A 14877-nucleotide genomic window follows, 5' to 3' on the forward strand; every position below is an offset into this window, starting at 1 on the left:
ACAAAAGTCCCTCGTAAGTATGGGCCATAACTGTTTAAGTATCCCAGGACTTTCTTTTATATGTAACGTCCTGAGGACCAGAGCTTTACACCCCCCGAATGAGCAGGTGATTTTTACAATTCAGCACTGCAGAGCTTTAGCAGTTTATTGCTCACTCATACAACTTAGCACCCAAATGAATTTTAGCTTCTTTCCTTCCCTTCCCACCAGTAAGTAGAGCATTCTTTTGGTAGTATCTGCTCGCTGCTGCCATTTGTAAAAAAAAAAAAAAAAAAAGTTATATGTTTTTTTTTTAATCCCTCCCGCCTTCCCCTCCTAAATTGGCCCTACACTACCATTCACACATGACATGACGCATACATAGGCATATGCCTACGGTAGGGATTAAATAGTTAGACCCCAGCACTGTACGTTTTAGCTTTTTTTTTAGCTAGACCCCAGCACTGTACGTTTTAGCTTTTTTTTTTTATTTCAGCCTGCCAGCTCAAATTGCGGCTGGCAGGCTTGATTGCGGCGGCCCCCTCTGCGTAGTGCAGGGAACACGCGCTAATCAGTGCATCTTATAGTCCGAATAATAACACATTCAGATTGGCGCCAGGTGTCCCCCTTCATATTGCAATATCTGCTACCACCAGTCCAAGACACTGTGCCAGGAGTGCCCTTAGGCATCATAAGTATGGCGTGATAGGTGCATGCTGCTCCAATCAGCAGGAAGTACCGTGGCATCAGATCACTGCTGCTGAGGGAGTGCAGCATTTGGTACCAATGACGGAGGTGGATAAAGCTCCCACAGTCCGAAGGTTTGAACCTGAGTCTTCTCCTAGCTGAACACTAGGATCGTTAAGCACGTCAGGAGGTGCTCTCCATGACCCATACATGGGTTCCAGAGGTTTTTGGATTTGTTCTTTAGTTTGTGGGACATTTGGGGTTTTGTCTCTGTGCTGGAGATTAGGTTTGATGGAGCCCATGAAACCTCTGGAATTTCACCAGCACATTGCATACTGGGGGCTCCAAGACTCCAGCCTACCAAGTTTTCCACCGGTAATTCCTCAGGAATATCTGCTAGCTTATGTTCCATTGTCTGCGTGTCCAGCATAGCCGGGAGAAAAAGGTTGCAGATCAGAGGAGTCATGCGTTGCAACTAGTTGGGCGCATTTATCACACTACCTTCGTCTTCTGGAGCTGGGCCACTTTCTACAGGAAGTTCACTGTTGACATCAGGATCCTAAAAGATATAATAGCTGGTGAGGATTTGTTAAATATGTATACAGCAGCATCAATACTAATACACAAAACTGCTCGGGAACCCAACAGTATGTCCATGCTGTAAGACACAGGTGTCAAACTCCAGTCCTTGAGGGCCATATCCATGCCAATGTTTAGGATGGACTGAAAAATGGAGAAAGGTGTTCTAGTTTATCAACCACACCTTTTCTAATTTAGGCTTTATTCACATTATAAAACGCCAGTGCTATCGCAAGCGCTGAGCAATTTATTGAGCTTTTCCCTGCACTTTGTGCTTAAAAAGACGCTTTTGTAAGCTCTTTTCTAAGCGCTTTTGCTGAGTGATTAAAGAGAACCCGAGGTGGGTTTGAAGAATATTATCTGCATACAGAGGCTGGATCTGCCTATACAGCCCAGCCTCTGTTGCTATCCCAAACCCCCCTAAGGTCCCCCTGCACTCTGCAATCACTCATAAATCACAGCCATGCTGCTGACAAACAGCTTGTCAGAGCTGGCTGTGTTTATCTCTATAGTGTCAGTTTGCTGCTCTCCCCGCCTCCTGCAGAACTCCAGTCCCCGCCTGCATGCCTTCCCTCCCTGCTGATTGGAGGGAAGGGACGGGGGCAGGGACCGGAGCTATGCAGGAGGCGGGGGAGCAGCTGAGACTGACACTACAGATGTAAACAGAGCCTCACAGCACGGCTGTGATTTATGAGGGATTGCAGAGTGCAGGGGGACCTTAGTGGGGTTTGGGATAGCAACAGAGGCTGGGCTGTATAGGCAGATCCAGCCTCTGTATGCAGATAACATTCTTTAAACGCACCTCGGGTTCTCTTTAAGATTTTCACTTCCTGACGTTAGTCAGGAAGTGAACTCTTGTAGCCGAAAATAAATAAATACAATGTATTTATTCATAAAGGCGCTTTTTCAAGCATTTTGCAATTTCCCTGTACCTTCCATTGAGCAAAAGTTCTCAGAAAACGGTACATGAAGTGCGTTTGCGATTTCGAGGAAATCACAACTCTTACATGTGAACACTGTCATAGGAAATCATTGCACAGGCACTTTTAGGGGGATTTGCAAAATCGCCAGGGCTTAAAAATAAAATAAAAATAAATACATTTTGCAAACGCTCATAGTGTGAACGAGCCCTCAGTCCCATCAATTAATTTGAGCTTTGCCAAAAATGTGTGAGGACTTCAGCTATTGAGGACTGGAGTCTGACATCCCTGCTCTAAGCCAAGGGTATGGTTAATATAGCAGTGTCCAGTAAGGTGAAGCTGACTGCATATAGTTCAATAGAAATTATCTGTTTTCAAAAGACTTGATTGTTTTGACCAAAACCTTTGGGTCCTTTCACACAATGGGTCATTTTACCGCATCTCACCGCTATGCTAATGAAAGCCCGTGAGTGCTTTCATATAGTATGCGGTGTGCCAGAAGTAGCCAATCTACCACATTGACAAACAAATGTTACCACGCGACCTCTGCGGTGGACTGGAAGTCATGTAAGTCTATGGCGACACAAGGTTTGCCACAACAGCGTGCTAGGGGTCAGCAGGAGACGTGTGGCAACCGGAAGTCATGTAAGTCTATGGCGATGTCGGTTTTTTTTTTTTTTAACATTTTCTGTGTTTGTGCTGAGACGTGCATGCGTAGAAGCATATTTTTTCAATACACTTCTGCACAATTCTAGTTTCGGGCCCAGCAAGTACCTCCCAGGTCACGGCTTAACTTCTGATTGGAGGAAGCTCATGGAAGCGGGCAGCGGCAGGGACAGAGGTGGGAGAGCGCTAATTGACAGGCTGCAGGTAAATACAAGGCTAGCGACAAGGTGATTGTCGATAGCCTGGCGCTTTTTACAGGGGGGGGGGGCACAGCAGAACCGGGGGGGGGGGGGGGGGACTAGAGGCGGCAATAGCAAGGCACAGAGGCATGTCATTGTGCACAGGACATGCCTGTGTTCTCTTAAGATTTAAAATACCCGCCTCAGGTTCTTTTTAACTAAACCCCCTTCTCCATTAGTGCAGGTGTCTACTAGGTGGGGTCTGTCCCCTCACATCCCATAGGTAGTAGATAGTGAACTCCAACTTTAAAAGTAAAAAAGAGCTGCAGAATAAACATTTATCTGTACTTTTATAAATAGTAGCGTATTACTGCCTTCCATAAACAGTAATACTGCTGTAATTCACCAGTAGATTCCAACATTTTTATAAACAGAGGCAGAGAGAACACAATACGTTAAATGAGGTAGTTCACGTTTTTACTATACATATATATATGCAGGCTCTTAAATTTCAGCGTAGTTCTCAGCTGAGGTGGTTGCTCAGGGCTGCCTCTGCTGAGAATCTAGGGTATGTCTGGTGGCCCCAATGCATCCCTGAGAGGTCTATAGTGCCAGATGGTCTCAGCCGCCTGCATTGTTCTGCCTCCTCTTCCATAGCAACAGAATGCATCACTAAACTGTGGTCTATCCATGTGTCTGTACAGCACTCATCCCTGACCGGTCGCCTGAGGGATCGAGTCCCATTCCCTGCAGACAACAGTATGTACATATAAATGCTCCTTTAAAAGCAAACCTGTGTAAAATGTTCTTAAAAATGTAAATCTATGTACAGATAAAAGGCGTGATAATTAGGAGATACCTGTTACGGTAGTTATTTCCTATTTGTGTGGCCTATAGGTTTTTATAATAATATTTTAAATGTCTAATAAGTGCAGGATGTCTGTACCCCAATGTTCGTCTGTGATCTAGTTACATAAAAGAATATATGGTCTTGTCAATTGCGCTCCCCTCTTCTCACCCTCCCCTCTATATCTAGGCTTGCTGCAACTCAAAATGATGCCACATGTACATCTCATCAATAACAATAGTGCTTATAGAGTGCGCTGCCTCTTCCCAAGTATTCAATCATACAAACAGTTCTCTCCAGTGCTTCCTCAACTGTCCACAATTCAAGTCCAGATGCTCCCAGGAATTCTCCAGTTATTGGCACAATTCATATGCAAAAGAGAAACAAAAACACATAGTGCGATCAGTTTTAAGTTGAAGCTATATAGGGACCAACAACCTATGGGGTCCGGTTGTGCAGCTTGATTTTATGGGGTCACCTCAAAATCCGTGGTAATTGACCAACAAATGGCACGCTCACCTGGTTGTAAGGCTGCCTAGCCCTACAGACAGCAACTGCGTTTAGGGGGTTAACCAGCTCCTTTTCCAACGTTATGTGGTACATCCAATCTCAAACAAAACAATGAGAAGCTATCATAGTGCAATCCTGTTTATATAGCAAACAAGTATCCAACCGCTAACACCTATAAATCTCCTGCTCACCCTCTGCTACCGCTGTCCACACTCACAGACAGCTGTCCACGTTTTTAAGGGTGTGCAATCTCAGTCTCCGTGCTTCAGTTTGTGATCCACCTCCACAGTCTGATGGCAGGGTATCAAGCATACATCTAAAAACGAAAAGGCTTCCAATAGTGTAAGATCCACGATTTATTGTATAAAACACAAGAGTTGTACTCACAAACATAAGGATAAAAAGCGCTTGTATAATTAGAACACTCAGAGGACGTCTCCTCCTGCTGCTGGTCGCTTCCCTTCCCTACCACATAACGTTGGAATAGGAGCTGGTTAACCCCCTAAGCGCAGTTGCTGTCTGTAGGGCTAGGCAGCCTTACAACCAGGTGAGCGTGCCATTTGTTGGTCAATTACCACGGATTTTGAGGTGACCCCATAAAAGCAAGCTGCACAACCGGACCCCATAGGGTGTTGGTCCCTATATAGCTTCAACTTAAAACGGATCGCACTATGTGTTTTTGTTTCTCTTTTGCATATGAACTGTGCCAATAACGGGAGAATTCCTGGGAGCATCTGGACTTGGATTGTGGACAGTTGAGGAAGCACTGGAGAGAACTGTTTGTATGATTGAATACTTGGGAAGAGGCAGCGCACTCTATAAGTACATAAAAGAATGAAGAGAACCCAAGGGCAAAATGTGTGCATGTGAGTGTAAAAAATACTTGCCTAAGGAGAGGGTATCATCTGCAACCTAATGAGGATTCCTCACTGTCCTTTGATCCCCCAGCTGATCGGGGCCTGCACTCTTCTAGCATAAGCAAGGCCACACCTGCACAGTAGCATGGAGCTACTTGTGCATGAGCGGCTTTGGCTTATTAGACAGGCGTGGCCACTCTCGTGCCTCAAGAGGAGCGCAGCCCTGATCAGATTACTGACAAGCCCTTGTCAGAGAACTTAGAAGGGTCTGTGTTCGGCCCCCAGAGGGAAGGATTGGGATCCAGAGGCTTCTCTCTTCTTAGGCAAGTATGTGATTTTGTACCCGAGCGTACAAGAGGAAACGGCGCAGGAGATTTGGGCGCAGGATACAGCCTGTATGGCAGGGGTGCCCACACTTTTTCGGCTCGCGAGCTACTTTAAAATTCGCTGAGGCCAGGAGATTTTATTTACTGTATTTATAAAGCGCCAACATATTACTCAGCGCTGTAGATCTACCAACGTTTCAAAGGCAACCGCCCCCCCCGGAACCCCCCAGCCCCCCTGGAAAGGTAGTTAGGTATAGGTCCCTTCAGTATAGGTTAGCTAGGTATATGTGCCTTCAGTATAGGTTAGCTAGGTATATGTGCCTTCAGTATAGGTAAGCTAGGTATATGTGCCTTCAGTATAGGTAAGCTAGGTATATGTGCCTTCAGTATAGGTAAGCTAGGTATATGTGCCTTCAGTATTGGTTAGCTAGGTGTACGTGCCATCTGTATAGGTTAGCTAGGTGTATGTGCCATCTCTATAGGTTAGCAGGGTGTATGTGCCTTAGTATAGGTTAACAGGGTGTATGTGCCCTAGTATAGGTTAGCAGGGTGTATGTGCCTTAGTATAGGTTAGCAGGGTGTATGTGCCTTAGTATAGGTTAGCAGGGTGTATGTGCCTTAGTATAGGTTAGCAGGGTGTATGTGCCTTAGTATAGGTTAGCAGGGTGTATGTGCCTTAGTATAGGTTAGCAGGGTGTATGTGCCTTAGTATAGGTTAGCAGGGTGTATGTGCCTTAGTATAGGTTAGCAGGGTGTATGTGCCTTAGTATAAGTTAGCAGGGTGTATGTGCCTTCGTATAAGTTAGCAGGGTGTATGTGCCTTAGTATAAGTTAGCAGGGTGTATGTGCCTTAGTATAAGTTAGCAGGGTGTATGTGCCTTAGTATAAGTTAGCAGGGTGTATGTGCCTTAGTATAAGTTAGCAGGGTGTATGTGCCTTAGTATAAGTTAGCAGGGTGTATGTGCCTTAGTATAAGTTAGCAGGGTGTATGTGCCTTAGTATAAGTTAGCAGGGTGTATGTGCCTTAGTATAAGTTAGCAGGATGTATGTGCCTTAGCATAGGTTAGCAGGGTGTATGTTAGCAGGGTGTATGTGCCTTAGTATAGGTTAGCAAGGTTTATGTATGTGCCTTAATAGAGGTAGCTAGGTATGGGAGCCCGGGTACACGTTACAACTTACCTCCCCTCCAGCTCCAGCAGTGGCGTCCTAGTCTTCACTCTTTCAGCCGCCGCTGCCTGGAGGGCAGGTGTGCAATACGGCGGCTGAGGAAGCGTTCCGGCGGGCAGTGTGAGTGGAGGCGGAAGTATTGCTTCCAGCGCCGCCCCCAGCCATGACACTGCATCATGGCAGAGCTGCCCCTGGCCTCTCGGCAGCGCCTCTCTCCTCCCTGTGAGATCAGCAGCCAACAGCAGAATCTGATAGTACAAGGCCTCATTCTACAGCTGCTGGCCACAAAATTCAATGGGATGCTGCGATCTACCAATCAGGCGGTCACGATCTACCGGTAGATCGCGATCGACCTACTGGGCAGCCCTGCTGTATGGCTTATCCTGCTCCTGCACAAATTCTCATCGATGTTAAATACGAATCCCCCTCCAGGCCGCCATGGATGGTGGGGAATAAAATAATTTGGCTACCAGCTATTGCTAGTAGTGTTTTATAAGTAACTTCAGCACCGTCTTGACGGCGCTGAAGTTACTCACTGCTGCACCCCAAGTCTCATGCGCTGGAATGAAAGTGTTCGGTACCCTGAGTTTCAGCTCAGGTATCCTTTAAATCTTACATTCACATGGGAAGGTAAAGGTTGTTGGGTACCTGTCCTTTACATTTGCTCTTTGCACTGTTTCACTGATTAAGGCAAATAATGTCACAGATCCTACCTGTGTGCAGTAGATGATCCGCTCCAGTATGGTAGAGAAGTTTGGTCAGTGATCAGGTGTGTGCTGCCAACACTGCATCATTATTCTATATGTAAAACACGGAGTGCAAAAAGGAGGTCAGTTAGCCGCAGCTACTTGCTCTTAAGAGATTCCTGAGATATTCCAACTTCCTACCTAGAGGTGCCCATTAACCATACAATATTTTTTCCTCGGAGGTGATCATGCGATCAGATTTTTAAGATCGAATTGTACAGAAAACTACCCAGTATGTGGCGAAAATCAACATAAGACAATTCTATGATTAATTTGTATACAGAATTTGTTGATCTAAATGTTTGATTTTACAATCTTATCATCTGAAGAAAGAATGCACCCTAATAAACTAGTTTATGGGATCAATCAATAATTACCCTCTGATTACTTACGGTCCCAGCAAATCGAATGATCACATCTAAGGAAAATATTGTACCGTTAAAGGGCACCTTTAGAGGACACAAACAGGAAGTGGAAATATCTGAGGAATGGGATCTGACAGAGACAAAGTAAAGGTAAGCAGCAGTAAAGGTAAACAGAGGAGAACATACAAATATTTTTTATTTAAAGTAAACCTAAAGCTTTAAAAAAAAAAAAGTCCCATACTTCCCTCAATAGGGGGAAGCCTCTGGATCCTGATGTTTATGAGCCCTTTGCTGCCAGCCGTGACCCTCTTCCTCTGCATGGCCACGCTCCCCTCAGTGTACGAGCGTGGCACATGCAGTAGCACAAAGCTGCCCATGCACGAAGATAAAAACTGTGCATATGTGGCTCCGTGATACTGCATAGGCGCCGGAAATACTTTGAGCCTGCGCCTACGTACACGCCTACAGGCACCTGCGTACATGGAGGGGAGCACAGCTGAAAGGCTGGAGCAGAGGTCCTTTAGAAGATCAGGAAAACCTCAGAACCACCCAGGGCTTTCCCCTTACTGAGGTAAGTAACTAACTTGCGTTTTTTTATGTGACTTCAGGTTTATTAAAAAGAGGAAGAAAAAGAAAAAAAAGGACATCCAGAGTTTAGGACACTATTGCCCTTTTTACAGTCCATTGCCTCATGCTCGTCTGCTGATAGCAATGAAGCACTGAACCCTTTCCAGACAGTTTTGACATTATTGAATTCCATTTAGGTCAGCAACAAAACAATGAAAGGAGGAGCACTGTAATGCTGGGCATACACGGGTCGACGGGCCCTTATCAATCGAGCCGCTGATGGCTTGATTAATAATTTCCGACGTGTCCGATCACGCAGCGGATCGTCTCCGCGCTCAAACCCCGCGGGCGGACAATATCGGTAATCGAGTGGAAGATAAGGAAGCGCCCGCGGGGACGCTCGGGGATGCGGCGGGAGTCGATCCGGCGGCTAATTGAGGCGCCGGATCGACCAGTGTATGCCCAGCATTACAGGCCCTCAACTCGCAGAAACACTTACTCTGGTCCTGGGTAATCTGGTTTTGCATGTGTACGGCATATATCCTAGTGAGAAGATCACCCACAGCAGCACTCCAAATGACCTGTAACAGATTGAAAGTCTTAACTAAACTTTTATGGCCCAAAGACTAATATTATGCAAAGAAAACCTGACCTTTTTTTCCCTGGCTTAAAGTGTAGCCCAGGAGATATATATATATATATGACTTACCTAGGTAGAGGGAAGCCTCTGGATGGTCCATGGATGGTGCAGAGGCTTGTTTTTTCCTCAACCCCACTATTGTCACGAACGGACCCACTGAACATTTCCGACAAGGGCTTTGTGAATACGATCTCATAGCCACGCTCCCCACCAATGTCACGTGCCATTCCAAAGTCACCTATTTTAGCCACATGTCCACTGCTGGTGTGAGTCAGAAGGCAGTTTTGGGCCACGATATCCCTAGTGGACAACAAACCCAGGTAAGTGCACTATGTAAGGCCTTTCAATCAATCAGTTTATCTGACCTAACTCTGAAACTATATACTTAAAGAGACACTGAAGCGAAAAAAAAAAAAATTATAATGATTTGTATGTGTAGTACAGCTAAGAAAACATTTGGAGCAGAGATATGAGTCTAATATCGTTTCCAGTACAGAAAGAGTTAAGAAACTCCAGTTACCTATGCAAAAAAGCCACTGAGCTCCACAACTTTGAAAGTCGCAGAGAGCTCCTCTTCTGAAGGCGGTTATCTCAAGTGTCAGTCACTATTTTCTTTTTCTTAGCCAGAGGGCAGGTCAAAACTTCGCTGGGCTGCTCTGTAAAAGCATTTAGAATGCTGAGTAGAGTATAAACTGAAAATATTAGAGAATGATGCAATGTTATAAAAACACTATATAATTGAAAATAAAGATATGAGAATATTTTCTTTGCTTCTAATGTTCTAGTAATTATCCATACTACACAACCAATTAATATCATTTTTTTTCACTTCAGTGTCTATTTAAGAGGCCTAAGGCCGTATACCATATGCTTTAAGTACTGAGGTCTGCAAGATGGTTAATGTCTGTCTGTATATGCCTTGTATTGTACTGTCTTGGTCAGAGCCAGATTTACCATAAGACACTGTAAGCACGTGCCTACAGGTGTCTAATGATGGAAAGGTGGCCCACTCCCCTCCATGAGTGCCTCCCTCCTTCCCTATGCAGAGTCCTGATGAGAGTATAAATGAGAGATTACTCACCCTATTCTCGGCATTCCACTGACGAGCTCCGTTTAGTCAGGGGCACCTCTATCTACTTAATTCTGAGGTTCCTTTAGCTATCTAATGCTTGGGGGCATCTCTAGCAACTTAACCTCTTTCCGCCCGCGTCACGCCGACGGGGGTGGCCGCGGCGGCAGCCTCAGGACCGCCTAATGCCGATTGGCGTAAAGTCCTGGGGCCAGCTAATGCAGGAGATTGCGCGCACATCTCCTGCTTGGGGGGGCGGAGCTCCGTCCCGCCTTCAGTCTACAAGCGGCTATTGCCGCTCGGGGGAGTTAGACGGCGTGATCGCAGTCTATTTCTATGTACAGCGCTGCGATCGGCTGTCCCCCTGGGGGACAAGAGAGCGATCGGCTCTCATAGGCAGAAGCCTATGACAGTGATCGCCGCAATTGGCTGGCTGTGGGGAGGGAGGGAGGGAAGAAACTTAAATAGGTATTTTTATTTAAAAAAACAGACAAATATTTATAAAAAAATAAATAAACATGGGGGGAGCGATCAGACCCCACCAACAGAGAGCTCTGTTGGTGGGGAGAAAAGGGGGGTGGGGATCACTTGTGTGCTGTATTGTGCAGCCCTGCAGCTTGGCCTTAAAGGGAACCAGAGATGAACGTTTCACACAAAATAAACATATCAGTCGATAGCTTGTAAAGAATAAATTATCTACCTGATAATTTCGGCGCTCTGGTGTGCCTTTTTTAGTGTTTTGTATCCATTATTGCTCCAGGAAAAATCAAATATGGCCGCCGGCTCATATCCCTTCTCCTTCCGGGTTATGAGTTGTTCTGGATGTGCTGTCTAGGCTATATGAGACTATGCTGCTATCTAGGCTTAATGCAGTCATCATCAGTATCTAGTGCACACAGAGCACACAGGGATCATATTGCAGCCACAGAGCTTCTCTCTTAGCAGCAGCAGCCCCTCCCATATCATCACAGCTCTCAGTATGCAAAGCAGGAAATCTAAGCCAGGAGGTGGCAGGCTTGGGCTTGAAAAGACTCCACAGAAGAGTGACTCAGCTATAATGATTCCAGGTCAAACCTAGACTGAGCCAGTCCGGGATTCTTATCACAGCTGCTAATAGACTAATTAAGCAGATAACAATGAAACTAAAAGCAGGGTATGTGTTTACTGGCATGTTCCCACTGATAAATGTAATAATATACATGAGGGTGCTTCATCTCTGGTTCTCTTTAAAGCTGCAGTGGCCAATTTTACTAAAAATGGCCTGGTCACTTGGGGGGTTTAGCCCTGCAGTCCTCAAGAGGTTAATACTGAGGGTACCCAATACGAAGGGGCACCTGTAGCTAAGTATGATGGGCAAGGGAAGTAAGGGAGAAGTGACAGGTGGGACAGCCAGCACACTTGCAGGGTAGTTCCGCAGGGGTTTGAGGTTCATGAGGGAGAAGTCTAAAGTGCCAGGACATTTGTGCCTATATTGCTCAGTAGATTTTGTTATCTTTAATGTCACTGCATGAAAATGGAAAAATGCATGTTTTAATTCCTGCATCAATATAACGTTACATGTCAGATATGCTGTGGGTGGGAGAATGCTCCTCCCACCTCACTATATTAAATAGAAGGTTGAAGAGATCTCAGATACAGCCCCCTTTTGTTCTGAGAAAGCCTCAGTGGGCGGGGTGAAATGCTTCAGCAGGCGGGGCTGAAGCACAAGTGAGCAATCAGGTGACCCGGGATCGGAGGACGGAGACCGCGATGGGGCACTGAGGTGGCGTGTCATCACCGGCTTGAGTATCATATATGTACACTCGCCGGGAAGGCTGAATAAAGTGAGTACAGAGGATTTGTTCTCCCAATAACAATGCTCGCCAAGTTTTGCAAATCAGGCCCACAGTGCCTGAACAAAAAAAACAAACATCCAATGAGTAGCGGCAGTGGGCAGAAAGCAGTGCACCATAATTACTAAGCGATCCCTCACCAGGCGTCATGGTCCAGCTGTCGAAGGCCACCACTGCGCTGGGACTGGTCACCACAGGCTCTTCTTTCTTCATCCAGACCTGGGCAAATGATAGGTGGAGGTGAGCTCAAAAAGCAGTTAATGTTCATGCTAAAGCCTGGTACACACATGCAATTTTGATTGGCCAATCACTGGCCAATATTACTACTTCCATGTAGTACAAGAGCTTACCTGCACAATCTGTTCATACAATCCACAATCTGTTGACCCTCCTACTACGTGGAGGTAATAAAATTGGACAGTGATCTGCCAATCAAAATTGCATGTGTGTATGTACCCTGCAGTGTTGCAGTGGATGAGGTGGGGGCTGCAGAAGCTATGGGCTGACTCATGCCGTTAGTGTGTCGGTATGCCCTAGATAGTTGGCTTCTCCCAAATGTCATAACATCACCATATTGCGTCACAGTGAGTATAACAACTGGTGTGCTCAACCACCTTACAGTTGCCATGCACCTCGATCGATCCGGCAGGATCATCAATGGAATCAAAAGAAAATGATCAGCACTGTCACCCTGTTCTTTTGATAACATATTGTGACATCACGCTGGCGCCATGTTACTCATACACATTCGCAAAAGAAGTTTAAGTCTCTGAAACAGCCGAATTTCAGCTGATTTCGGGGACATGAGCATTTGCCCTAAATTTTGTGCTGCCTTGCCTGGAAACCACACCGGAAGCTGTCTAAAGGACTGCACCATTCTCTGTACGGTGTGCAGAATTCTGCGGACAGAATGCACCTTTCTGCGTATGCGCTGCCCCATTCTCTGTACGGACTGCACCTTTACTTCAGGTGCCACAGCAAGCAATAGAGCACTCTGTACATAGATTGCTGCACTCCAAACAAGGAATGGTACAGTGCTTTATGCAGCTTCCAATGTGGTTTGCTGGCAGGGCAGCGCAACATTATAGGGCAAATGCGTATATCTCCAAAACCAGCTGATAATCAGCTGTTTCAGACACTAACAATCTTCTAGGATATACCAAGGAGGTAAGCTGAAGGGCAAAGGGCTTGGACATTGGGGCCAGTGTGCAGACACAGGGGCATACGTACAGCACCAGCAGCATTGAAGAGGGCAGCAGCAGTGACATACTGAGGGGCAGACCAGTGTTTTAATGCATTGCTTTGGCTAACAAGATGATGGCTGCAGCAGCTTTGCTCTAATGATAATCAAAGCGGCCGGAAAGGGGGCGGTAATGTCTAGAGATGGGGTGGAGCCTCCTACTAGGCAGCGATAGGAAGGGGAGAAGAAACCACATTCTAAGGGGCGGGCTAGAGTACTCTAAACAGTTGGGCCCTGTGTATATCACATTAGAGGGAGGGAAAAAGTAACTAAAGGTGGCCACTAACGGTCCAATTTCTAGTGAAAAATCGTTTGAGCGATCAGAAAATTCTGATCGGAATAAAAATCGTTCATTGCACCATCAATGAACCAATCTTTGCTTCCTATCACAGCCAACAAGAAAAGCCAAATTTTGATTTGACAAAAATCCAATTGTTTTATAATCATTTGTGCCCATCAACAGAGATAATTTACAACCAATCCGATCAGAATTTCTGATAAATCGAACGATTTTGCGCTACAAATTGGGCAGTTAGTGGCCACCTTAGGGTGCATACACACATCCAAAATGTATTGGCCAATCACAAGCCACTTTTACCGCCTCCATGTAACATGAAGGCCAACAGACTGAATGCTAAACACAGATTATGCGAGTAAACTCAGAGTCACATACCACCTAGTAGTGGTAAAATTGGCCAATCAAAATTGTAGTGTGGATAGGCATGTGCACACCACTGAGTACATAACTGCATGATGCACGTACAGCAGTATATACAGCACAGCACATTCCCTCACCTTTCCCTGTCGTACATAATACCTCACCTCCATCCACTAGCATGGCATAGCAATAGCAGATGGGCAGTGGTCACATGTCACTGCAGGTGCCATCCTCAGCGGTTCTCGTGATGCCCACCTGCGTCACAATAGCTGCCATGACGTCATACTGGCACGCATCCTCCAGTCCTCGCAGACAGAGCGGCAACAGCGGAGGAGACAGATGTGCGACCTCTCTCTCCGAATCCCCGATAGCCAGGAGATCTCAGACCCGACATACAGCACCAGCAGCTCCAGGAACAAGCAGTAATAGAGAGCAGCTGCCCTGACAGTAGAGACGGCTACATCCCGGAGCTCCCCCTAGCGGCCGGTAGTAGACACTACACTGTGAAGGTAAAATTAAAAAAAAACCCGATGTAAATTCCTTTTGGTAGCAATAATATGTGATCAGGGTCTTTTCCAGAGCCAGACATTGGCCAAAATGTTCCCCTCTGTGCTGTGCTGCTGCAAAGCCTCACCTCCAAATCAAAAAGCATTACGCCCCCCATTTGGCAGCCATAAACCACGCCCCCAAGGGCCGTTAAACTTCGCCTTCTCAGTCATATTTGTGTGCACAGCAGGCTTGCAAACCTGGAGTTAGTTAAAGAGAACTGAAGTGAGAAGAATATGCAGGCTGCCATATTTATTTCATTTTAAACAATACACATTGCCTGGCAGCCCTGCTGATTTATTTGGCTACTGAAGTGTCTGAATCACCCCAGAAAGAAGCATGCTGACAATAATGTCAGAAACGCCTGATTTGCTGCTTGCTTGTTCAGGGTCTATGGCTAAAAGTATTAGAGGCAGAGGATCAGAGAGAAGCCAGGCAATGTGCATTTTTAAAAGGAACAAAATATGTCAGCCTCCATATCCCTCTTACTTCAGTTG

The 14877-nt window shown here is 45.9% G+C and overlaps 1 protein-coding gene across 16 annotated transcripts in view; it reads right to left on the reverse strand.

The window, feature by feature from the left end:
• LOC137536207 (leukocyte tyrosine kinase receptor-like) overlaps positions 1-14401 on the reverse strand; it is a 522796-nt gene extending 508395 nt beyond the window's left edge. For 14 of the 16 annotated variants that reach the window (XM_068258322.1, XM_068258311.1, XM_068258313.1 and 11 more), the window contains exons 1-6: positions 13999-14401; positions 12077-12155; positions 9105-9335; positions 8895-8976; positions 7431-7515; positions 1168-1225 (exon numbers count right to left, since the gene is read on the reverse strand). Coding sequence is in view for 14 of the 16 variants with exons in the window: in XM_068258311.1 (XP_068114412.1) it covers positions 7483-7515; positions 8895-8976; positions 9105-9335; positions 12077-12155; positions 13999-14014 (441 nt within the window). In the remaining 2 variants the exon portion in view is untranslated. Of the gene's footprint in view, positions 1-1167; positions 1226-4558; positions 4684-7430; positions 7516-8894; positions 8977-9104; positions 9336-12076; positions 12156-13998 lie in introns of all 16 variants that reach the window. The other 2 variants (XM_068258316.1, XR_011024541.1) reach the window with 2 other exon arrangements.
• Between the last annotated feature and the right edge of the window lie 476 nt (positions 14402-14877).

This window comes from Hyperolius riggenbachi, chromosome 10 (assembly GCF_040937935.1).
Source record: "Hyperolius riggenbachi isolate aHypRig1 chromosome 10, aHypRig1.pri, whole genome shotgun sequence".
NCBI lineage: Eukaryota > Metazoa > Chordata > Amphibia > Anura > Hyperoliidae > Hyperolius > Hyperolius riggenbachi.